This window comes from Sinocyclocheilus rhinocerous, unplaced genomic scaffold (genome assembly GCF_001515625.1).
Source record: "Sinocyclocheilus rhinocerous isolate Xijiao unplaced genomic scaffold, SAMN03320098_v1.1 scaffold953, whole genome shotgun sequence".
NCBI lineage: Eukaryota > Metazoa > Chordata > Actinopteri > Cypriniformes > Cyprinidae > Sinocyclocheilus > Sinocyclocheilus rhinocerous.
Genome location: NW_015643169.1, coordinates 113,393 through 138,491, shown reverse-complemented (window position 1 = coordinate 138,491; position 25,099 = coordinate 113,393). Strand labels below are relative to the sequence as shown.

The 25,099-nt window shown below is 35.6% G+C and overlaps 1 protein-coding gene across 5 annotated transcripts in view; it reads left to right on the top strand.

Moving 5' to 3' along the window:
• Positions 1–25,099, top strand: part of LOC107757009 (nephronectin-like) — a 48,719-nt gene that overhangs the window by 9,942 nt on the left and 13,678 nt on the right. For 2 of the 5 annotated variants that reach the window (XM_016574335.1, XM_016574339.1), the window contains 5 exons: positions 1,763–1,863; positions 6,785–6,835; positions 10,920–11,012; positions 18,054–18,146; positions 23,703–23,822. In XM_016574335.1, coding sequence (XP_016429821.1) covers positions 1,763–1,863; positions 6,785–6,835; positions 10,920–11,012; positions 18,054–18,146; positions 23,703–23,822 — 458 coding nt within the window. The remainder of the gene's footprint in view (positions 1–1,762; positions 1,864–6,784; positions 6,836–10,919; positions 11,013–18,053; positions 18,147–23,702; positions 23,823–25,099) is intronic. The other 3 variants (XM_016574336.1, XM_016574337.1, XM_016574340.1) reach the window with 3 other exon arrangements.

Sequence of the window (25,099 nt, the reverse complement as noted above, 5' to 3'; positions counted from 1 at the left end):
CTGTCTGTCTGTCCGTCCGTCCGTCCAGACTATCTGTCTTTGTCTGTCTGTCTGTCCGTCCGGACTATCTGTCTGTGTCTGTCTGTCTGTCTGTCCGTCTGTCCGTCCGGACTATCTGTCTGTGTCTGTCTGTCTGTCTGTCCGTCTGTCCGTCCGGACTATCTGTCTGTGTCTGTCTGTCTGTCTGTCCGTCTGTCCGTCCGGACTATCTGTCTGTTTGTGTCTGTCTGTCTGTCTGTGTCTGTGTCTGTCTGTCCGGACTATCTGTCTGTGTCTGTCTGTCTGTCTGTCCGTCTGTCCGTCCGGACTATCTGTCTGTCTGTCTGTCCGTCCGAACTATCTGTCTGTGTCTGTCTGTCCGTCCGTCCATCCGGACTATCTGTCTTTGTCTGTCTGTCTGTCCGTCCGGACTATCTGTCTGTGTCTGTCTGTCTGTCCGTCCGTCCGGACTATCTGTCTGTGTCTGTCTGTCTGTCCGTTCGTCCGGACTATCTGTCTGTGTCTGTCTGTCTGTCCGTCCAGACTATCTGTCTGTGTCTGTCTGTCTGTCCATCCGGACTATCTGTCTGTGTCTGTCTGTCTGTCCGTCCGTCCGTCCGGACTATCTTTCTGTGTCTGTCTGTCTATCTAAGCCTGTGAATTTGCCACATTACTGCACATTTGTGAGTCATGAGGTAACTTCTATTGTTCCTGTTGTCTTATCCAATGCATCAGTCAGCCAGTGATGTTTTATCTATATTCACAAAGCTTCCGTTGTACTCAGTGACACAGGTGCTGCAGATAAGACCACTGTGAGTTATCATTGTGCTGTACCACACCAGAGGCAGATGTTCTCGTATGTTGATGCTGGATGCACACACAGAGCAGAGATAAGTTGAAGTCTGTCTGTTTTCCTGCTGCCTATAGCTAGAGGGAAGTTATGGAAAATAAGGATGATGTTCTTAGAAGGAGATATGTTACATGACCCAACAATGTGAGTGAACAAGACAGATATTTGGAAAACATAATTCTTGGAAACAACAGTGAAGTTTAAATTGATTTTCCATGAAATGGAAAATAATGGTACAGCTGAAGTGCGTTTGAATCGGAGAGAGTTTCTTGGCAGCGCACATCAGGATTACTGATTTCTTTTTTTTCCACCAGCAGCACTCCAAATGTTTTTGTGAAGAAGTAAAACCTTTTAAGGTCTGTGAAAATAAGCAAAAGGGAATGAACACAGGTCAAATGATGTAATGTAAATGGATCAATGGTAATAGATACAGGGAAAGCACAGCACACAACCTAAAATTAAACTTCTGTTCAATGTGCCTGGCTTTATTTAAACAGAGAAGAGAAAGCAAGAGAGAAAATGAACTGAGCTGGTTATATTTCAAATATAATATATGTAAAACAATCATATCTTATTTATTTATTTTATTTTTTTTTAAGAAACAATGTGAATATCAAAGTGACTTTTTATTTAACCCTTTACTAAAGCTTCCATGATTCTTCCTTGTCCCGTATATGAGCACTGATTTAAAATAAAAAATACATTTGACTTATTTCAGTGAAACATCAATAAACTCTTAATTCAAACATTTCAAAACAATATATTGCATCATCTCTTAAAAATTTAAAACAAATTGTCATAGCTTTTCAAGTATTTGGATGGAAGGATAGATGCAGACAGTAATTCTATAGCTAAGTATGCACAATGTTATTCTCATGTAACTGATTTCTGTGCAGTGATTGGCCAAGGTCTGATCAAACTGTCTCCTGACAGGTGGCCCAGACAGATGGCCTCGTCCAATGGGCTGTGTCGGTACGGCGCCCGCATCGACTGCTGCTGGGGGTGGACACGTGTCTCCTGGGGCCAGTGCCAGGGTGAGTAACTGCTGCTATAGGGGTGAACAGTGCTATGGGGGGCCAGCTTAGGGTGCTTCTAGACTTCCATGATGCTGTAACCTTCTTTTAGCCACTTAACAACAGCACAGCAAGTCACCAGTTGCCATATTTGAAATACATTTGATTAGCTTAACAAAACTGAACAAAACCTCTGTGGACAATACTCTGTCCTAAGTTTGGCATAATGTTTTATTTGCTGGATCCGTTTGATTCCACCACATACTGTATAATGAATTGGTGACTTGTAATGCCTTCACTGAAGTGGTAGCTGCAAGGTCAGGACACATGGCTGAAAATAAGCAAGACTACATCCTGGGACATAATGCTTCTGAATTTCATGCTAACAAACTGGGTTAGCTGTAAGAAAATACCTGCCAGTTGTCCGTCTTTGAGATATTCCTCATGACACCCAATATTATGTGGTTCAGTCATTTGGAATAATTAAAAGGTACAATGAGCAGTTGCGTCAACAGCACCACATTCCTGCAGGATTCGTTTGAGGTCTAAAAAAGTCCACTCATGTTTTTAAAAAAGCACATTTAAAAACATAATTTTTTTACAGTCTTAAAATATATATTTTTTTAATTAAAGAATTTTTAAAGTGCTGTACAATAAAAATAAAAAAAGTAAATAAGATAAGCAAGTATTAAAAATCACAAAAATAATGACATTATTATTATGATTATTAACCAAAATGCAAATAAAAACGACAACAGCAATAATGTATTATTATTGTTGCTGTTTTGTTGTTGTTGTCATTTTAATTTTGATATTATTATTATTATATAAGTACAATTTTGTTGTTTGTAAGTTGCATTACCCATAATACCCTTATTTGGAGCTAGTGGTGTGGATTTTGTCAGATATGTAATGTGAGATCACTAAAGAAAAGTGCATTCATCTCAAACTAGAAGTGATGAGACCTCTCAAATCTTACACCGCATTAATCACAAAATGATTTTCAAGCGCGGATTAGCTCATTTTATTGCGTTATCATGGAATCAGAGGATGTGCTTCCCCTGCTCATATTAATAGCGTCTCACGCTTCATTTATCAGCTTCCATATGTATGCTGCAAATCTAAAAATGATACAGCATGCTTCCGAATGAATGTTTGACCGTATCACCAAATGGAAGCAGCCTAGTGATGATTCATGGGCTATTCTGTGATGCATGATGATATTAGCGGGACAATGTATCGGGCAGCCTGACAAATGTGAGATTCTCTGCATGGCTTGTGCACTTGATAAGACCAGCTGTTGCCTTTGCTGCAGAATTGCAGTTTTTCTGGGGGGTCACATGCTGAGCGGCTCCAAAAGCTAATGCTAATGCTTCTATGCTTGCAACATTTTGACCATATTTTGTAACATGAAGCAATGTTTTCTTTGTGTGACTGTGTGCGGATGTGTGCAAATGTCTCTCACACTTCACATGGTAGAGGTACGCCTTTGTAAATTTCGTATTCTTTGCCCAACAAAGTCTGTATTATATGAGTATGCTTGACACAGAGGGCTGAGAACTGTAATTGGAAGTAAATAAAGATGCACAACGGACTGATTCTGTCCTCAATCACGGACGGCAAGGCTGCCAGCGGTTGAACTCGCAATTTTGGCAGAGAATAGAATGTGCGCTGGGGGACGTTAAGGGCTCCATCAGGACTGATTACGGGATCGCTGCATCTCACATCTTTGATGAAATTGCTGCGGTTTGTTTTGGCCGGTCGGTGATCATATGGGGTGAAGATACACACTGAGAATGAAGGCCGTAAAGAATGCATCCCCGAACACAGACTCCTCTGGGAAAGTGATTGCTCGGCTCTGAAATGTTTTTCAGATATTCATCCAGTCAAAGGTTTCGCTAGGCGCCGCAGTCATATCTGGCTCCATTCACACCTCAATAACAGGAACATGAAGCTGCAATATTTGACTTTCTCAAAACAGCTGGTTTAGGGGGCAGCCCTCGGCTTTGTGGGCTGAATTGGTGATTAAGATTAAACCTCGCACAGCCGAAATTAGATTCCCCACTCATAACACCCTAATCATCTAGAGTTAACAAGATCTCAAGCTGAGGATGAATTTTGATGAAGTTCCTTCACGAGGCAGCGCGACGGCTCAGTGCGAGAGTGGAATCCTGTGTGGTGAAATATCTCACATCTTGGACTGTAATCTCTCTCTCATTCTCTCTTGAAATGCTGGATTTTAAAGGAACGTTCTGGGTTCAGTACAACTCTAGCAACAGCTTTCGTGGCATAATGTGGATTACCACAGAAGATCATTTCGACTCATGCCTCAGGTTAAAAAAAAGACAAGGACTGTGAGTCTACATTAAAATATGTACATTACCGGTTTAAAAGTTTGGGGGTCAATATGATTTTTTTTTTTTTTTTAAGAAACTGATATTTTTATTCAGTAAGGATGCATTAAATTGATCAAAAGTGACAGTAAAGACATTTCAGTTACAAAATAATTCTTTTTCAAATTAATTATTATTTTTTAAAATATTTTATTCATCAAAGAATCATGAAAAATATGTATCACATTTTCCACAAAAATACTAAGCAGCAAAACTGTTTTCAATATTGATAATAATAATAAATGTTTCTTGAGGAGCAAATCAGCAAATTATAAGGATTTCTGAAGGATCATGTGAGACTGAAGACTGGAGTAATGATGCTGAAAATTCAGCTTTCCATCACAGGAATAAATTGCATTTTAAATGATATTCAAGTAGCAAACATATATTTCAAATTGTAATAATATTTCACAATATTTTAGTTTTTGCTGTATTTTTAATTAAATAAATGAAGTCTTTGTGAGTATAGGAGACTTCTTTCAAAAAAAAATTTTTTTTTTTTTTTATACCAACGCCATAACTTTGGAACAGTACATTTCAACATTATATACATTACATTAATAAACAATATGTATGTTGGCATGAGACATATGTAATAGAATCACTTACTGACATTGACTGTTGAAAGTTATATCAAGTCTGTAAAGCCGTTAAAACTGGTATTTTCGACATGATACATGAAACACATTGGAAAATTAAATCATCCACCTAGAAAAGTAATCCCAAATCAAAAGGGCCATTTTTAACAGGTTAATTTGTGTTAGTGCTTTAACATAAATAAAAGCTTCACAGTTGTGCTTTTAAACCTTCCCGAATGCTGACCAGCTTCACTTGAATTGAAAATGCATCACTGTAACTGAGATTTGAACAGAAGATTAGGGCTTATCTGAACACCCTTTATACTGTAACAGGGGTTCTCAACTCTGGCCCTCGAGGTCCACTTCCCTGCAGAGTTTAGCTCCAACCTTGATCAAACTCACCTGCCTGTAACTTTCTAGTGACCTGCCGGAATATGGTAAAAATTCAGTAACATGGTATATATCAAAGTACTAAAAGCATCAGTTAATTTAAAGTAATTGGCCCTCATGAGGACCAGTGAAGTCAGGCAGGACAAGGTGTGGGATGGTATCAGAGAACAGGATTTAAGAATTGAACATCTGCAACATTACAGTATACTGTTCCTAAGCTGCTCCTAAAATACCAACTCAGCAAAGTATTACTCAAATGTTTGAGCATCAGTGGTTCACAGGGGAATGTGTGTTAGGCTGACCTGACTGAGGAACTGCAAAGAAACCTTTGTTACAGAGGCAGTCCCGCCTGGGCAAGAGAACATAGGAACTAGAGGAGTGGAACTCTGTTTTGTGAACCAATGAATCCAACTTTGAAGACAAATATTTTTTTTAAACTTTGGAAACAGGTTGAGCATTGTTGAACAGTGCTTTGATATAGTGTTTTGCACTTTGCAACACATTTAATGAATTATATGAAATGTGAACCTGGACCACAAGACCAGTCATAAGGGTCAATCATGAACGCTGAATAAATAAGCTTTCCATTGATGTATGGTTTGTTAGGATCGGACAATATTTGGCCGAGATACAACTATTTGAAAATCTGGAATCTGAGGGTGCAAAAAAAAATCTAAATATTGAGAAAAATCTCCTTTAAAGTTGTCCAAATGAAGTTCTTAGCAATGCATATTACTAATCAAAAATTAAGTTTTGATATATTTACGGTAGGAAATTTACTAAATATCTTCATGGAACATGATCTTTACTTAATATCCTAATGATTTTTGGCATAAAAGAAAAATCAATAATTTTGACCCATACAATGTATTTTTGGCTATTGCTACAAATATACCCCAGCGACTTAAGACTGGTTTTGTGCTCCAGGGTCACAAATATGAACTTTATATGTGTCTTAATATTAAGAAATTCAGATTTTTGGGGTTGGTCAAAATTTTTTTTTTTAATGTTTTTGAAAGAAATCTCTAATGCTCACAAACATTAAAAATACAGTAATAACAGTAATATTTTAAAAATATTATTACAATTTAAAATAACTGTTTTCTATATTAATCTCTTTCTAAATGTAATTTCTTCCTGTGATGCAAAACTGAATTTTCAGCATCATTACTCCAGTCTTCAGTGTCACATGATTCTTCAGAAATCATTCTAATATGCTGATTTGCTGCTCAAGAAACATTTCATATTATTATAAAACATTATTATTATTATATTTTATTAATTAATATCTTTTTTGAGGATTATTTGGTTAATGTATACAATGTATATATAATGAAATTGAAATTAATCATGAAAAAGATAACTTTTTTTCCCATGAATATGAGAACATTTAATAATATACTGTAATTCTTATCACCACGTGAAATGTGAGAGACTTTAGGCTGTGTGCATGTGTGTATTGTATGTGTTGCATTTGTAATGCTTGTCCATCATCAGCATGGCTCCCATGTAATGTTTTCATCTCACATTTAGACCAAGCTTCTTTTTATTTTTGTTTTTGTCTGGCCGTTTGTTTTGCAGCTCTCTACGTCTTAACCCACAGAGTAATCAGGATAAGGTGCCAACTCCAAGGTTAGCACCACATCATATTTCCTTTGCAATCATCTTGCCTGAGCATCATTCAGTCCATGCATCCCCTGAATCCCGAGTTTCCGTTTATTTATAGTCCTCCACATGCGCTTCTCCTTTGAGAATATCCTGATATCCTGTGAACATTTCACACCTGCTCCTGCTACCATTGGAATATCTGGACCCTCTAGGATATTTGGATATCACTGTTTACATTCACTTATTTGTTTACTCCCCGTCGTAAACCTCAAAGGATCTCACATCAAGAGTGTTTTCGGCCGTTTTAACACTTTTATTTAGAGCAGAGTAGAGAGAGGACAGGAAATGGAGAATAGAAGCAGGAATTTTTGCAAGCCAAATTTAAACTTGCATCACCCATAGCGCAGCTAAATGTCATCCATCTATTTTTTGGGGGTAACTTAGATGAATAACACATGACCAAAAAAATAAATAAAATTTGAACTATTTGTTCTGTAGAAAAGATTAAGACATTAAGAGATTTTGTAGTGGTATAATTTTATTAACATGAAAGTTAAATATATAAATAATGTATATATATATGTAAAGAATAAATATTTACTGACCCCAAACTTTTGAACTGTAGTGTATCGTTAGAAAAGATTTCTATTTTAAATAAATGCTCTTTTTTAAAACTTTTTATTCATCAAAGAATCCTGAAAAAAAGTATCACAGGTTCCCAAAAAATATTAACAGTTCCCTTTCAGTCAGTCACTACGAGTCACGTTCCCTCCTTCAGGAAACGAGGGTTACCATACGTAACCGAGACGTTTCCAGCACTGATTTTAAATCAGCATATTAGAATGATTTCTGAAGGATCATGTGACTCTGAAGACTGGAGTAATGAAGCTGAAAATTCAGCTTTGCATCACAGGAATAAATTACATTTTAATGTATATTAAAATAGAAAAACGTTATTTTACATCATAATAATATTTCACAATATTAAATTTTTTTCCTGTATTTTTGATCAAATAAATGCAGCCTTGATGAGCATAAGAAACTCCTTTAAAAAACATTAAAAACGTTGTGATCCCAAACTTTTGACCAGTAGTGTATATAGTCATTAAGTAATTTATTTGTTAATTTATTTATTTATTCATTCATTATTAACTTTTATAGAATTATCTATACGTGTCTAAACAAAGTCAACATTTTAAATCACTCAAATATCTTAAGGTAACATTACAGGTCTGGCACAAACCACTAGGCCAGGGCTTTGCAAGGTTTATTGATTTTTCCTGCTCTGTAAAATCATTATTAGCCTTTAACATTCTTAGTGCGACTTATTCTGAATTGTATGTTCATAAAATTCACCAATTACATTTTCTGAGGATGGAGGAGCACTTGTGCTGAGTGTTTTGAAGCCAGCTGAACCATTTGATGTGGTTTGTGAATAACGGGTACTTCCCTTGGCCCATTTCACCTGTGGTTTGTGTTCCAAGTGCCGGCATTCACTGAACCGGACCGCAGCAGATAGGTTTCCCTTTAAAGTCCCTTCCTTAAGCTCTTCATTCGTCAGCACTTAAAAATATAACCAATGCCTGTGATCACACAACGTCCCACCTGGATTAATCCATGATTTCATCACATTTGATAACTGTCTGGCCGGCGAGATAAGGCAGAACTCTGCCTCTTTCCTTGTTTGTCTCCTGCCAGCGTAGGCTTTACCACCAAATTAGGGCCCGTGTTTGTCCTTTTGTGTTTTAACCTCAGGGTTTGATCTTACTGTTCAACTTCTATATTGAATAACACAGCTTAAAAGTGAGGTGCATATGTACCTTTGATTAGCTTACTCAAACTAATAAGGTAGAATGAGAGGGGTTGATTATTATCGCACCATTTTTCTGGAGTGGGCTAATGCCTTTTTGCCTTCGTGCGGTTTGAACAGGCTGAAAGTAGATATCTGTGTCTCTTTAATCTACTGTACGCACCAGCAGGATCTAGTCTTGCTTTCACCATCTGGGGTCCAGTGGGTTTTGAGTTGAAAACACTGCAAAAGTCTTTTTTATTGTCATACGTTTGTACTGTCAGTCTTAGCTTTTTTTGTCTTAGCTCCTCTCTCATTGTGAGAATGGCACCAGTGATGAAAATTAACAGCTCTGATAAGCCTCTATAATTGGAGACTCAATGAAGCTTTGAATGAAAATTAGTCTCAGGCGACGGCAGACTCGGCTCTGAACCACCGCTGAGTGTTCTGCTGTAAGTCTGATCTAGTCTAGTCCAGTCTAATGTCACAGGGAGGGAGGTACGGCGTACCGCAGCTGGTGTTTTGTCTTGCAGTGTACAGATCAAACTGTGCACATTCAGTCCTCATAGAATGAGACTGCAAATAGAAAATGTGCTTCACTGAAGGTGATAAAGTAGCTATAGGGAACCATTTTTGAATACACTACCAGTCAAAAGGTTTTAATCATTATGATTTTGTAAATATTGTTGAAAAAAAAGTCTCTTATTCTCGCCAAAGCTGCATTTATTTAATCAAAAATACAGTAAAAACTGTCAAATTGTAAAATATTATTACAATTTAAGAGTAATTTAAATATGTTTGAAATCTGATTCATTCCTGCGATATCAAATCTGAATTTTCAGCATCATAACGCCAGTCTTCAGTGTCACATGATCCTTCAGAAATCATCATAATACGATGATTTGCTGCTCAATTATTATCAGTTATTATTAATGGTTTTTATTATTGACAATACTGAAAACTGTTTTTGTTGCTTAATACTTTTGTGGAAACTGTGATACATTTTATGCATTCAAATAAAAAAATTTCACTACTGTTTTTACTGTATTTTTGAGGAAATAAATTCAGACTTGGAGGGCGTAAGAGACTTCCCTTTTTTTCAAACCTTTGAGTGTATATATTTTATTCTTATTTTTCAACAAATATAAAAACAAAATAAACATATAATTAAAAATAAAATAAGTATTTTTTAGATTATGTAATGATAAAATGTTTAATGTCAAAACTAACCCTACTTTATGAAAAATATACAAAAAAAATATAATGCCAGTATTATCCATACTAAAGACCCATATTGTGGCATATTTATATAACTATAAAAAAAATACTTTGAAGCATACTTTAAAACTTTCACTAAAGAATATGCCATTTGGATATTTTTGACATAGACTTTTAATATGCTATGTTTTTAAAAAAAATAATACTAACCTGTTAACAGCAAGTTCCTTTACTATATACTAGGAGTAATAATCTAATGTTACATTTTAGGTAGTATTACAGTAAAATACTGTTAAATGTACAGATTTTAGAAGTAAAAATTAATATCTTATAATTAAATTTGATGGTATTTCATTTAAGTAAATATGTTTCTTGTTAGTTTTTGATATCAGTTGTGTATATTAGGGCTTTATGTTACATATAATGTTGATAAATTATTGTTTATTGCATTTACTGTTGTGTGTTACCATGATAGTTTTTTGTACGGGTTGTTTTTTTTTACAGTGTACTACTTGAAACATAATTTGATTTGCATTGCTCTAATCCTAATCTGCCATACTATATAAAACAGATCCATTTCCTGTGCCATTAATTAGCAGCAGGACTGCAAACACAGACCCCTCATGAGTCGTATGAGATGGGATTAAGCTTTTTTGTTTTGTAATTGGCCTGTTTTTGTCTCTGTTTTGAAAATGGCAAATCCTAAATTTACCCGCATATCAACTCAAAAGGATGCTCTCCCCCAGTCTAGATCTTAAATGTTTCTGATGTTGCACAGCTCTGGGCTGCTTCCCAATCCAAATGTGAGATGTAATGAGTGAGGTGGACCGTACACTCGGCATGTCCCAGGTTCATTAAAATGACCAAGGCAAACAATGAATTATTTATATAGGGGGCGAGCGTTCCAAAATAATGTTTTTGTGGATCTCTCGCCACAATATCCTCAAGGTCTAATTGTACAGACACTTATTTCCCACTGCAAGACTGGCAGTTTTTTTCTTAGCACGAAAACTAAAGGCTGTTTTGTTACTTGTTTCCATGTCTATTGCATAGACTCTGACATTTGGTGTAAAGTGATACTGATGATCTTTTCGCCTACAGCGGTATGTCAGCACGGATGCAAACACGGAGAATGCGTGGGACCCAACAAATGCAAGTGCCATCCAGGTTATACAGGAAAAACGTGCAACCAAGGTAAGTGCTAAAGTGTATGTTTAAACACACTGGGTTATGTTCGAATTCTGGCTGAGATTTTTATTTTGCAGGTTTTTAAATGGATTGAATACAGTTCACCAAAAATCACACTAAAAAAGGTTAAACCAGTAAACCATTAACATACTTCTCACACATTACAACAGAAATAAAACATGGTTTTTAAAAACTTTAAAAAAACTGTTCTTAATATATATATATATTTATATAGTTATTATTTATAAAAAAAAACAAATTTGTGTGTGTGTGTGCTTTTGTGAAGCTCAAGCAGTAGAGCACGGTGCAAGCAACACGAAGATCATGGGTTTGATTCCCAGTGAAATGACCATGCTTAAACAGATATAAATGTATGCCCTGTAATGCCGTGTACCTTTCTTTGAATAAAAGTGTCTGCCAAATGCATAAATGTAAATACCCTCAGAGGAAGATGAGAACTTGACATAACAAAATACATTTATTAATTTTTTATATACATTTATTTATTTATTTAATTTAGGGTCTGTGCAGCTGCTGTTAAACATGAAATTGTGGGTCATTGCAAACTTCATAATCATAATAACAATTTTGCATGCACATATGCATATGTGTGTGAAAACGTTGCATGCATGTTCATGACCCTAAATGTGACCCTGGAGCACAAAACCAGTCTTAAGTCGCTGGGGTATATTTGTAGCAATAGCCAAAAATACATTGTATGGGTCAAAATGATTGATTTTTCTTTTATGCCAAAAATCATTAGGATATTAAGTAAAGATCATGTTCCATGAAGATATTTTGTAAATTTCCTACTGTAAATATATCAAAACTTAATTTTTGATTAGTAATATGCATTGCTAAGGACTTAATTTGGACAACTTTAAAGGCGATTTTCTCAATATTTAGATTTTTTTGCACCCTCAGATTCCAGATTTTCGAATAGTTGTATCTTGGCCAAATATTGTCCGATCCTAACAAACCATACATCAATGGAAAGCTTATTTACTCAGCTTTCATATGCTGAATAAATCTCAATTTCGGAAAAATTGACCCTTATGACTGGTTTTGTGGTCCAGGGTCACAAATGAGAAACTGTCACAAAATGTAGAAAAATTTCCTAGGTTAACCAGTATTTCCACAGATCAGTTTTGTGTTACAGGTCAAATTGACCTGCAACATACTGTAATACAAAGGTTAAATCAACCTCTCTATTACAAAGCACCAATTTGTATTGCAAAGCAACACTTGCATTATTTAAAAGCCTCTGGATGTAGATGTCACCCTTTGGCTCTACACAGAACAATGTATTGGCACTAATGGGCTTTTGTATTGAGTCATATAGTGATTCAGGATGTGAGGTTTCCCTTAAGCAGATAATATCTCAATTACTGCCCTAAGAACCCTGCACCGAAAATAAAACTGAGCTGGGGGACTAAATTCTGTCTGAAGTTGTCTCATCAGAAGAACGCTGGCGTCTGAGATAACCCCTGATTTAAAACAGCACATTTCCATTTGAGAGGAGAAGGCTGGGAGACTTAAAGAGAGGATTCTGTGCCCTTGGAAGGCGAAGGGAGAAGGTGTAATTAAAAGAGAGGGAAGGAAAGGGAAAACAATCCCCTTTGGAATGTGGAATAGAATCTTTTCGATTTTCCCTTGCGTCATGGTTTCACGTCAGGTCGATGAGATTGCTTTTGCCTTGCTGCCCCGGCGGAAATGTTGTCTTTTTTCATGCGTTTCTATCAGCTTCGCTAGGCTCTCGTGGCAAGAGCGATTAAAAGAATCAGATGGTTTTTAGAGGTTTTGACAGATGATTGTCATGCCCAGGGCTTATTTGTCTTGCATGTTTAAAACTTTGACAGGTGCTGGTTAGCGCGGACACCTGGGTGGCATATTAAAACCATCAGTGCAAATAATCAAGCCTTTAATTATCGGTGTGACTCACTCAGTGTTTTTTTTTTCCAAGCCGCCAAGTGTTTTTGTTTATTGAAATGATCTGTAGCAAAACAACCAGCATGCAAATTAAATTATACCACACAAGATGCCCAATCACTTGTATTTCGTAAGATATTGAAATAATTGCTAATATTATTCATGATTTATTTTGATTCCTGTGTGAAATCTTAGTTGATACTTTCACGTTTGATCCTAGCAGTGCAATGATTACTGAAAGAAAAAGCTCTCCAGAACAAGCATTTAGTTAATGATTCATATACAGTATAATATAGCTAAAATACCAATATTAATGTAAGTGCACACTCAGACCTGATTTACTAAGAGCACAATCGCATGTGCAGTCCAACAGATTGCATGAACACTTTTTATGTGCGATTTACTTAATATCCATGCAAAAAGTAACACACAAAAATAGGTTGCACATTAAAATACAGGGTTATTATAGCTAACTAAAGCTGAAACTAAAATTAGAACCATAAAAAAGTTGTTACTTGAAATAAAATAAATGTTAACTGAAATTTAAATGTAAAAAACACTATATTTTAGCCAGGCAATATTTCTCCTTTTAATTTAGTTTAACTTGATGAAGTAATAACTAAAACTGATATAAAAAGGAAGTATATGGAATTATATAGACACACACACACACATACAGTATATACAGTGTGTGTGTGTGCATGTGTTAAATATATTACCATTAATTCATTTTTAATTAATTAATATGTTTCATTAATAAATGTTATGTTGCTTTGTATTTTATATGAATACATTTTTTATTTAATAAATTAAAAATGCATTATAATAGGTATATTTTCTTTGTGCATGCTATTAAACTTGCACATTTAAAAAATAAACCGGGGTCTCAGTGATAAAAGGATCGGCCACAAGTGATTAGTGTGCAGATAAACCACGAGGAGAGCTGAACAGAAATAATGATAAAGAGCTTAGTACTAAATCCACGGCAATGAGGTGGGATAACACCCACAAAGTTAAATAACCAAACTGGGATTTAAAGGTGATGCGTGTCATTGTTTCGATCTTAACATACTTTCACCTATACCAGTTTAACATGCAAAGACAAGTATGTCATTTTTAAGTTAATTTTCCACCAAAAAGTGCAAACACTGGGCTCTGTGGTCCTATTAAAATGTATTATTTTTGAAAATAAATAGAAACTGATCAACCTGACAGAAAAACGTTGACTAAACCAATGCCGTACATTTGGGGCAAAACTATTTGTTTATCCAAATCAGGTTGTCATTGGCTGGTTACCCAATTTACTTTTAGGTTATATTATATATTTGATAGAAATGCATTCTGAAGACATTTTCTTTAGTTGAACACTGCTTGACATTTGTCGTCTTGATCTTTACAGAGACACAGATCTCCCTGGTGACATGTAGGACAGGAGTTCATGTAACTCAAACTCAGCCTGCAAAAGGCCATGAAGCGCATCTGTAATAAAGCAATAAGTCTATGCATGACTGAGATTTGACCACGGTTCTATAAAATTGTGTAATTCTGATTGTAAATTCTGACTGGAGGAGCCATGTTTAAAGATGTTGCAAACTTCATCAGCATTTTGAAAATATGTTTACGGTTGCCACTGCTTAACGGATGTGTGGAATCTGAGCTAGGGCTGCACGATAAATCGAAATGGAATCGAGATCGCGATTCGACAGTGATGATGATTTCCTGCTGATTACAGAACCGGCATTACTATCAAAATGCGCATGACAATCGCATTTGATTAATCGTGCAGCCCTAATCTGAGCTATTGATTTTATAATGTAGTCATAATCATTTTTATTTTTTTTTTGCAGTTAATGCACGATTAGCATTCGCCTGCTCATTTTGTCTGCAGTTGCTCTTCACTGTAACATCACTGTCATGGAGATGATATGAGGCAGATGGGCATCTTTGCCCAGAACAAATAAACTCATTAAAGCGCTAATCCATTTAGGAGTGAAGTGACACAGAGCTGCATTCGGCTCTCCATGGATCAAATCAATTTAATAAGATGCTAATTTTCAGCGGGGGTCTCTGTAAATGAGAACCTGCTTACCTGCTGTTCCCGAGGTCTGTCAGGAATCCATTATGGGGCATCAAGTATCGTAAAATACTTCAGACAATAAGATAGATCTGCTTTTTGGTGAATGCACGTCTAGCAATGTGTCCTCTGTGCCATTCTCTTTATAGTTCACGATAAACGCTCATTTTATTAAAGGGATAGTTTAATCTGAAAATTCTATCATCATTTACTCACCTAAATGTTCATTATTTGGTAAACTATCCCTTTAAAGGGAGCATATAATGGAGCTTCTACGGTTTGCTGCGATTATTTTTAATATCATGCATAAATTGTCATGACTACCTGACAGATAACAAAAATAGATGTTCTAAGATAGTGTCTTGTCAAACTCTAATCCATTTGGCAAAATAGTTAGATATCATATGGGTTAGCTTATTTCAAATCTACAACTTTTAGTGGGATTGAACTGAATTCTTGCTGGGTTTGGGCATTTTTCAATTGGTTAGGCTGAGAGACCATTTTAAACCTGTTTTGTTCATATTGATGTTTACATGATGCACATTCTGAACACCGGCTTATTCTGATTGCAGAAAATAAATATAGATACAATATAGTCTTAAAGTTATGCTAGCGAATTGTACAGCTCAGAGAAAGAATGAAAAATATAATGTAAAGCTAAACTATGACTTTTCTGAGGCAAGAAACCTTGACTAAAATTAAATGTAGTCTTCAGGGCAAACATAAAGTAAAATATGGAAAATTTGGTTTCTTTGATGTTTTCCTTATTGTCTTCCTGGTACAAAATCATAAAGCTCACATATGGACGCACAGTTTTCAAAAGCTGACCGTCTACATCATGAACGTTTGATTTTCAGAATGCCGGGGGCATAATAATGGTTAATGTGTTTTGTTTTTTGAAAAACACTGTTCATTTCTGTGTATTATTTAGGAGTCGGAAAGCCAAGCGCAGCTGAGGGGATTATATGGGATTCTTTACATGTCGTCATATAATTAAGCTGTAAAGCGCCAGCATTGTTCTGTAACACTGACGTCCCCTTCTTTTTTCCAGTGTCAGTCACAGACAGTTGTTGGTACTGTACTGGTTATTTTTAAAAGCTATGACTATGAACACATTAAATACCAAAGGCCACTATTTTTAGGTTTCGTCTTTTTGTTAATTGTCTATAATAATGTCAGCTGCTCCAGAAGAAAAGGGGTCCGATTTTTACAGTCATGATGGTTGGTGCTCACTATGTAATTATGCACTTTTTTGTTTTATCCAAAAATTAGACTGAGGACAAAAACATCTGATCAGGATCTGTACTATCCATTTTCTGCAGACTAGGAATCTAACTGTACCCTTTCCTTCAAAGAAATCATGGAAGCAAAATTGACTTGTGCTTTCAACATGAAACAGCATTGGCAACCCATTTATGTTTTATTTTTGAGTGAAACAGGAAATTTGACAGTAAAAATAGTACGACAAGTCTTTATTTTATCCATCAGAAATGTAATGGATTGTGAAGATGGCTCTTTATATCACAGATGGTTGAAGGGACCATAAAGGAAAACAAATACATACTTGTTTCTTTATAACCTTCATTGATTTTTCACAATAAAAGCTGGGGCATTTATCAAAGTCAACATGATAGCAAAATTTAGTGTGTGTGTAATTCACATTAAGGCCAGGAATGTAGTTTATATGTGTATATTATAATAATTATACATGTATATAGTCCCACCAAATATATATATATATATATATATATATATACTGTTGGACATGCACTAATAAATCACAACACTGACGTCCCCTTCTTTTTTCCAGTGTCAGTCACAGACAGTTGTTGGTACTGTACTGGTTATTTTTAAAAGCTATGACTATGAACACATTAAATACCAAAGGCCACTATTTTTAGGTTTCGTCTTTTTGTTAATTGTCTATAATAATGTCAGCTGCTCCAGAAGAAAAGGGGTCCGATTTTTACAGTCATGATGGTTGGTGCTCACTATGTAATTATGCACTTTTTTGTTTTATCCAAAAATTAGACTGAGGACAAAAACATCTGATCAGGATCTGTACTATCCATTTTCTGCAGACTAGGAATCTAACTGTACCCTTTCCTTCAAAGAAATCATGGAAGCAAAATTGACTTGTGCTTTCAACATGAAACAGCATTGGCAACCCATTTATGTTTTATTTTTGAGTGAAACAGGAAATTTGACAGTAAAAATAGTACGACAAGTCTTTATTTTATCCATCAGAAATGTAATGGATTGTGAAGATGGCTCTTTATATCACAGATGGTTGAAGGGACCATAAAGGAAAACAAATACATACTTGTTTCTTTATAACCTTCATTGATTTTTCACAATAAAAGCTGGGGCATTTATCAAAGTCAACATGATAGCAAAATTTAGTGTGTGTGTAATTCACATTAAGGCCAGGAATGTAGTTTATATGTGTATATTATAATAATTATACATGTATATAGTCCCACCAAATATATATATATATATATATATATATATATACTGTTGGACATGCACTAATAAATCACACCGATATTCCACATTATAAGACCAGGAATGTATATAAATAATTAAGTAAATAGGGTAATTTTTTTTCATGCTGACTTTGTGCCCCAGCCGTTGTTGTTTTTTTTGTTTTTTTTTAAATCAATGACTTATAAAGAAAAACAGTATGTATTTGTTTTTAATATTTTTATATTCATTTGTTTTATATCAAAATATAATGACTTTTCCACATCAGACATGTCTCTTTTCTGATGTTACCAAGACAATGTGGGTGGGTAAATATTAATGAATATGATCATTTCACAATCAAGCCCCGTACTTCATTGCTTAGCTCTGAACCTGCTGAAGTTAAAAGCACTGCCAGTGCTGTTTCATTCTATCTACTAATTTGCATATAATCTTTTCTGAATGATGTTATTATTCTCCTCTACAGGAATACGGACAGCTCAAAGGTGTGTTTTATAAATGTTTTTGTCCACATTATCCTGTGTGCTGTTACCTGTCTGTTTTCCTCACTCCTAAAGAAGAGCAGGGCTATGTTAGCCCCCCATTATGGCACAGTCACCCTCCCGTTTTTGTTCCCATGGATCACCAGCCGATTGCGGTGCCTTCGGAGGGTGAGCTAATCCTCTGTGTGTGATTTTCTTGTAAGACTGCTTACCGGATGATGCCTGCGTCTGCCCCAAGTGCCACCTCTCTGGCCCACATGCATGGTGCAGTCTGCTTATCCCAGTGAGAGTGAATACTTTCCCTTTTGCAGATCCCCAAAGCCTCCACAGGCATGGCCGGAATGACACGGAGAAAGCCATGCATGCCTTGGCAGAAACACACACACACAAGCCTTTAAGAGGCTGTTCCGTTTCACCCTGCTCTCTTTCTCTTACACACATATCCTGTCTGTGTCTGTCAGTTCCTCTGAACTTCTAAAGCAGGGCATCTTTCATCTGCGAGCATTCAATTGGCTGCCCGGCTGCTCTCCTCCGGTCTCTCTCTCTTTAACCTTCTGCCTATCTCTTCTATCTCAGGCCCATCTCTAATTCCCAAACAAATATCCTGTCATTCAAAAAGTGTCTGTCATGTTGTTGTTGTCTGCTTCTGAGGTAAACCTGTTCGTGATTTTTCAAACAGATGTTTAGTTTCAAATGAACTGACCATGGTAACAGTAGCCAGAATTCCAAGTTAATGCAGTTATTGTTTTTGTTTTTGTTTTTTAGTGATGGTAAAATTATATATGTATGTGTTTTTTTTTTTATTGATTCATATTATTATTATTATTCACATTTTTGTCTCTGTTTGAACAATGTATACATAATGGTGGGGGAAAATTGCACTTTATAATATAATAATATAATATAATATACATTTATATATATATCTATATAGAATCAATATGTATAATAATAACAAAAAATTAAAAGCAGACATTTAATACTACTACAATTATTATTTTTATTATTATTATTACCCTAGCAACCATTGCATGAATGAACACTACATTCTTCAGAAAATGAAAAATATATATATATTTGATTTTGCACAATTAACAATAACTGTAGTAACTGAAGGACACACTGGTTACCATGGTAAATGTTTTAAGGGTGGTGTGATGGCTGGTAAATAATCTCTTCAATCATTTTTTTTTTCTAAATAATGTTTCTTCACTGATCTTAAAGGAACACTCCACTATTTTTGAAAATAGGCTCATTTTCCAACTCCCCTAGAGTTAAACAGTTGAGTTTTACCGTTTTCGAATCCATTCAGCCGATCTGCGGGTCTGGCGGTAGCACTTTTAGCTTAGCTTAGCATAGATCATTGAATCTGATTAGACCGTTAGCATCCCGCTCAAAAATGACCTAAGAGTTTCGATATTTTTCCTACTTAAAACTTGGCTCTTCTGTAGTTACATCGTGTACTAAGACCGAGGGAAAATGAAAAGTTGTGATTTTCTAGGCCGATATGGCTAGGAACTATACTCTCATTCCGGTGTAATAATCAAGGAACTTTGCTGCTGTACCATGGGTGCAGCAGGTGCAAGGATGTTACGCAGCACCTGAAAATAGGCTAACTTCTGTCAACATAACCAACGTGACCACCTGCTTGCACAGGGAGCGTGCTGGGGACTATTTTCAGGCGCTGCGTAATATCATTGCGCCTGCTGCACCCGGAATGAGAGTATAGTTCCTAGCCATATCGGCCTAGAAAATTGCAACTTTTCATTTTCCGTCGGTCTTAGCATGATGTAACTACAGAAGAGTCAAGTTTTAAGTAGGAAAAATATAGAAACTCTTTGGTCTTTTTTGAGCGAGATGCTAACGGTCTAATCAGATTCAATGATCTATGCTAAGCTACAGCTAAAAGTGCTACCGCCAGACCCGGAGATCGGCTGAATGGATTCGAAAACGGTAAAACTCAACTGTTTAACTCTAGGGGAGTTGGAAAATGAGCCTATTTTCAAAAATAGTGGAGTGTTCCTTTAAGTGCAGCACTCAGAATAGGCCGCGGTCACACTTTCCATATGGAAAGTTATTTAGTCTACCTGCTCTCTGTTCTGGGTTTTCAACACCTTCACACCTCCTACCCTCCAGTTTCTCCCTTCAGACTGGACAATTTATTTTTTTTATTTCTTACCATTAGTTCACTATGTGTTGCTGCTCAGAGCTGTCTCTTGTCAAGTACGGCTATTCTGGGAATGTGACATTTCATTTCTGCTGTTTTCAGCTTTATTTGAGTGAGCAAATGGCCAATGAGTCTGCTGGGATGGGTTAGTCTCCTCTTCACCTCTCTAGACAGAAGCACAAGTTGCTTCATTTTTCTTTCAGAGATGAATTTGTCTACATGCTGCTCAGAGAGTTGAGTTACTGCCTGAACCACTGAGACGTCAGAAAACTGTAGAGGAGAAATGTAGACCAGAGGGAAAGTCAAGGTAGAAATGTAGATGTGGTTCTGAGATTTTACAGATGATTTGATATTGCTTGTTATAATGTGTAATACTGATTAGATATTTAGTTTTCAGGAAGTGAATACTACATAGTTATTTCTTAAAGGGATAGTTCACCCCAAATTTAAAATTCTGTTACTATTCACTCTCGCTCATTCCAACCCATCTTACTTCTTTCCTGAAAAATAATAGCAGACGTTTAAAGGGATAGTTCACCAAAAATGAAAATTACCTGAAAATTTATTTACACTGAGCCCATCCAAGATGTAGATGAGTTTGTTTCTTCATCAGGACAGGTTTGGAGAAATGTATCATTACTTCACTTGTTCACCAATGGATCCTCTGCAGTGAATGGGTGCCGTCAGAATGAGAGTCCAAACAGCTGATAAAAACATCATAATAATACACAAGTAATCCACACCGCTCCGTTCCAATTAAAGTCTCGTGAAGCCAAAAGCTGCATGATTGTAATAAATTCATCAAGCTGTTTTTAACTAATCTGTTGCTTGCTATCCATTGCTTACTCCTTGTCTGAATCAGGAGAGAACTATGCGCAGAACAAGCAGTGTTTACATGCCAAACCAGTTCTAAACAAACATGTCGGTGGATTTTGATGTGAGAGGAAAACAGAGGATGGAAGTTTTCATTGTAGGAAGTGTTATTATGGATTATTTTAGCCAGAAGCGTCATTTTAAAGTTAAAACGCCTTAATGGAGGATTTGTTTCGTACAAATACACAACTATTCACTTCACAAGACATTAATTGATCGACTGGAGTCGTGTGGATTACTTCTAATCCTTCAAGTGTTTCTACTAAATTTATCATATGGGTTTGGAAGACTCCGAATATAGCGCATAGGTTGTTTGAATCATTTTTATGTTTTCTCGACATCCCCGTCCCCATTCATTATGTTTAAAGCATCATGAGGGTTCAAAAGTGATGACAGAATTTTTTTACGTGTGAACTTTTTAAATATATTTATATTTTCATATGAATTTTAGAATTAGAATAATATTTGAATACTTGATTTCATTATTTAATGATTGCATGATTAATCACATTTTCAACTATTTCTACTTATTGACAACAAAGTGTTGCAAATGCGCAGATGAAATCTACAAGAAAAGAATGTGTCAAGGAAAGGGTCAGCGTTAGTCAATTATGTCCCCAATCATCGTGAAATTGCTGCCTAATTATGAATTTAAATTCAGTCTAAGTGTGTAATCACAGCATTCAATCTAAGTGTGTAATCACAGCTTCAGCAGCTCAGAACTGTGTGCTTACAAAGAAATGTCGCACGGTTTGAAAAAGTGTTAAAGACTCATCTCAATCTTCTATTCATGCATAGATTTTCATTGCATTGAAATGGTTAAACTTTGAAAACAAGAGATTTATGTTGTCTTTGTTTAGAATATAATAGTCGACTCTTGCTAAGATGATTTGGGAAGTGATTGTAGCTGTCCTCACCCACCTCTACTAATCATTCCAGCTGAGAGACCTCCCACCGGTGCCAATTACCATTAATACACTGTGCCATTCATCTCTTTAAATCTGTGCCACCTGTCAAATGTAGGCAGCAAGCGGTTCGCTAGAATGCATTCCGTGCATAACCCTCCGCTAAAGATGGCGCCAATCTCTCTGAACTGGGCCATGCCAAAGACATTCATGTACGGCAGCCAGGAGAATCTATTTTCAGTCCGGTGCAAATGAGACTGCAGGCATCACGCTACGTGTCTGGCCTGTAAACTTGACTGTGTACCTTACAATATTGAGATCTAAGTGATATGTAGCCCAGCTGATGACCCACGTGGCCTAGACTTTAGGATATACGGTTGAGCACGAAATAAAATATAGCCAACCCTTGTGCTTTTGATTTCAAATAAAAATGAAGTATTGCTTTGCCTTGGTAAAGGAAAAACCTCTTGAATGTATTTTTTTTATTTCTAGCTATTAACAAACAAGAAATCATTTGAGGAGTGGATAAACAATTAAACAACCACTAAGTGCTGAGAATATATAAATAAATAAAAAATAATTTATCAAGTAATTAAAATATATGAATTAATAAAAAAAGTCTGTGATCAACGAATTGAAAATATAGTATTTTGACTGTTTGTAATAATAAAATCACAGCTTTTTTGTACATTGCTTTATCAATGGCACAAAATTGTCTGTTATTAAATTCTGTCATCATTTTTTTTTTTTTTTGGTAAATTAGAAAACGCTAGATATTCATAAATTATCCTCAATTATAAAATGTCTAAAATTGTGGAATTTTTGAAACTTTTCAGTTCAGCACAGTATTGTTTTTGTATTATTATTATTATACTATTATATTATTTATTAATTAAATTAGCTTTCATTGTTATAGTTTCTGCTTTCATTTTAATTTTAGTTGAAGTTTTAGAAATGTTTAGTTTTTTTCATTTTTATTCGATTTTTTATATTTCTTTTTAACTTTATTTTTATTTCCTTTTTAACTTTAACTTTACTAATTGTAGTACTTATGCTTATTTTATGTCAGTTAGTTGCCAATGAAACATTTTTCATTTCCTATTTATTTTTTATGAAAACCATTTTTAATCATTTTAGTTTGATTAAAGTTAAAGTGTTTTAGTTTTAGTTAACAGAAACAATACTTTCAGCAATTGCAAAATAAATTAGAACAGATTTGATGTTACAAAGTTACTGATAATTGCTTTTTAAAAAATTGTAATGGATTTTTTTTTTTTTTACTAATTTATTGCCCTATTTTTGATTTGCCCTCTTGGACTGGCACTCAATCTGCTGTCCTGACGTTATGTTTTAAAGTAAAGTTGTCACATTATGACAGTAAGGATAGTGTTCAAAGTCTAGAAATAGGTCAACAGCTTCTAATTTTAGAGTATTTTGAAATATTCAAAGTCTGGGAATGAGCACGTAATTGACCGCTGCAGAGTTGTCAAAAGGAAGACGTTATCTTTCTGTGTGTCAGTATCAAAACCCAAAGTCAGACTCCGAGTGTTGGAAGCTAAAGTGCAGGTTTGTGTCCTGTGGAGTGAGATGCTGAGGTGGGCCTGTCCAGACACGGTGGTCTGCGGCTTCACCTTCTTCCCGCAGACGCCGCCTCACAGGTTTGAAAGGATTGACCTTTCAGATTTGACCTCTGGTTTAAGCCTAATTCCTGGCACGCTCGGCCTCCCCCTCTCACACGAGGATGTTCTAACCTCCCCCTCTCTGTTCTTCTGTCTGCAGACTTGAACGAGTGTGGCCTCAAGCCTCGGCCGTGTAAACACAGGTGCATGAACACATACGGGAGCTACAAATGCTACTGCCTAAACGGCTACATGCTGTTACCTGATGGGAGCTGTGGAAGTGAGTCACATCTCGTTGTTTTGCACGTGGTGTCCAGCTGTGTCAATCACTGCATCCTTCAATAGCTCTTCAACGCTCTGCTTGAAAAGTATGATAGTGCTGCCCAGCAGGGTGAACCTCACTGTGTATATACCATTTCTACAAGCTAGATTTCCACAGGCTTTACAACATACTGTTTCAAAACAGCTTCACAAAGAAAAAAAAATGGAAAATGCAAAAATTGAATAATGCATACAAAATATTTTATTTAGAGAAGAGAACAAAAGGCAGTATTGTCTTCTGAATTTTATATAAAACTATATAATAAAAGCACTATTTATTTAATTTTTTATTTTCAAATATGCATTTAAAAGTTTTTTTTCCTTTAGAAAATATAACATTATTCTTGTTCAAATAGTTTTATTTTTATAGTTTCATTTTGAGGAGAGATTTAATTGAATTTCATTTCATTTCATATTAATTTAATTTCAAATGTACATTTAAATGTTTTTTTTCCCTGTAGAAAATTATAAAAATAATATTGTTAAAAAAGTTTTATGTATGTATTTATTTATTTTAACAAATATGCATTTAAAGGGTTTTATTTTTCATCTGCAGAAAAAAAATCACAATTTTCCTTCCTGTATTTTGTTTTATTTTGTATTTTTTAATGTGTGTTTTTATAGTCTCTTCTCCCATACACAAATCATACTTAGAGCTCAGGGCGTCCCTCAACCCTGCAGAGAGCTTTCAGACGACTCACAAAAAATATGAGAAAGCTGTGAACTTCAACCCTGCCAGTAAAGGCTAAGTCTTATTGCTGGCCTCAAGCGATTCTCACTACAGCAAGTGGCCCGTGCCTGTGCTTGCCCGGTGCTAAATGTGCTTCCAGAGGCCTGGAGATTCCACTCTCTGATAAATATGTTCTCACCTCCCCACAGCTCACACTTCAGCAAACGCCACTGAACCACAGAGTTAATCAAAGTGTGGAGCGGCTCCTGTGACGTGGGTGCTACAGTGATTGTCAATGCTTGGATCGCAGATTATTGCATAGTTTGGAAAGGCTGGGTGTTGGTCTGATATGAGTCTGCACGGGTCTACGTGTCTGGCTCAAATTATTCATAACTTCAAGTCATTAGATTGAAAAAAAAAAAATGGCTTCAGCACTCAATGTCATAAAAGTGTCAAATATGTCGACTTGTAAATTAAAAAAAATAAATTTCTAGTTCTGTTATTATTATTAATTTTTAAAAATAAATAAATAAATAACATGGTACTCCGCCTGCAATGAAAAATAT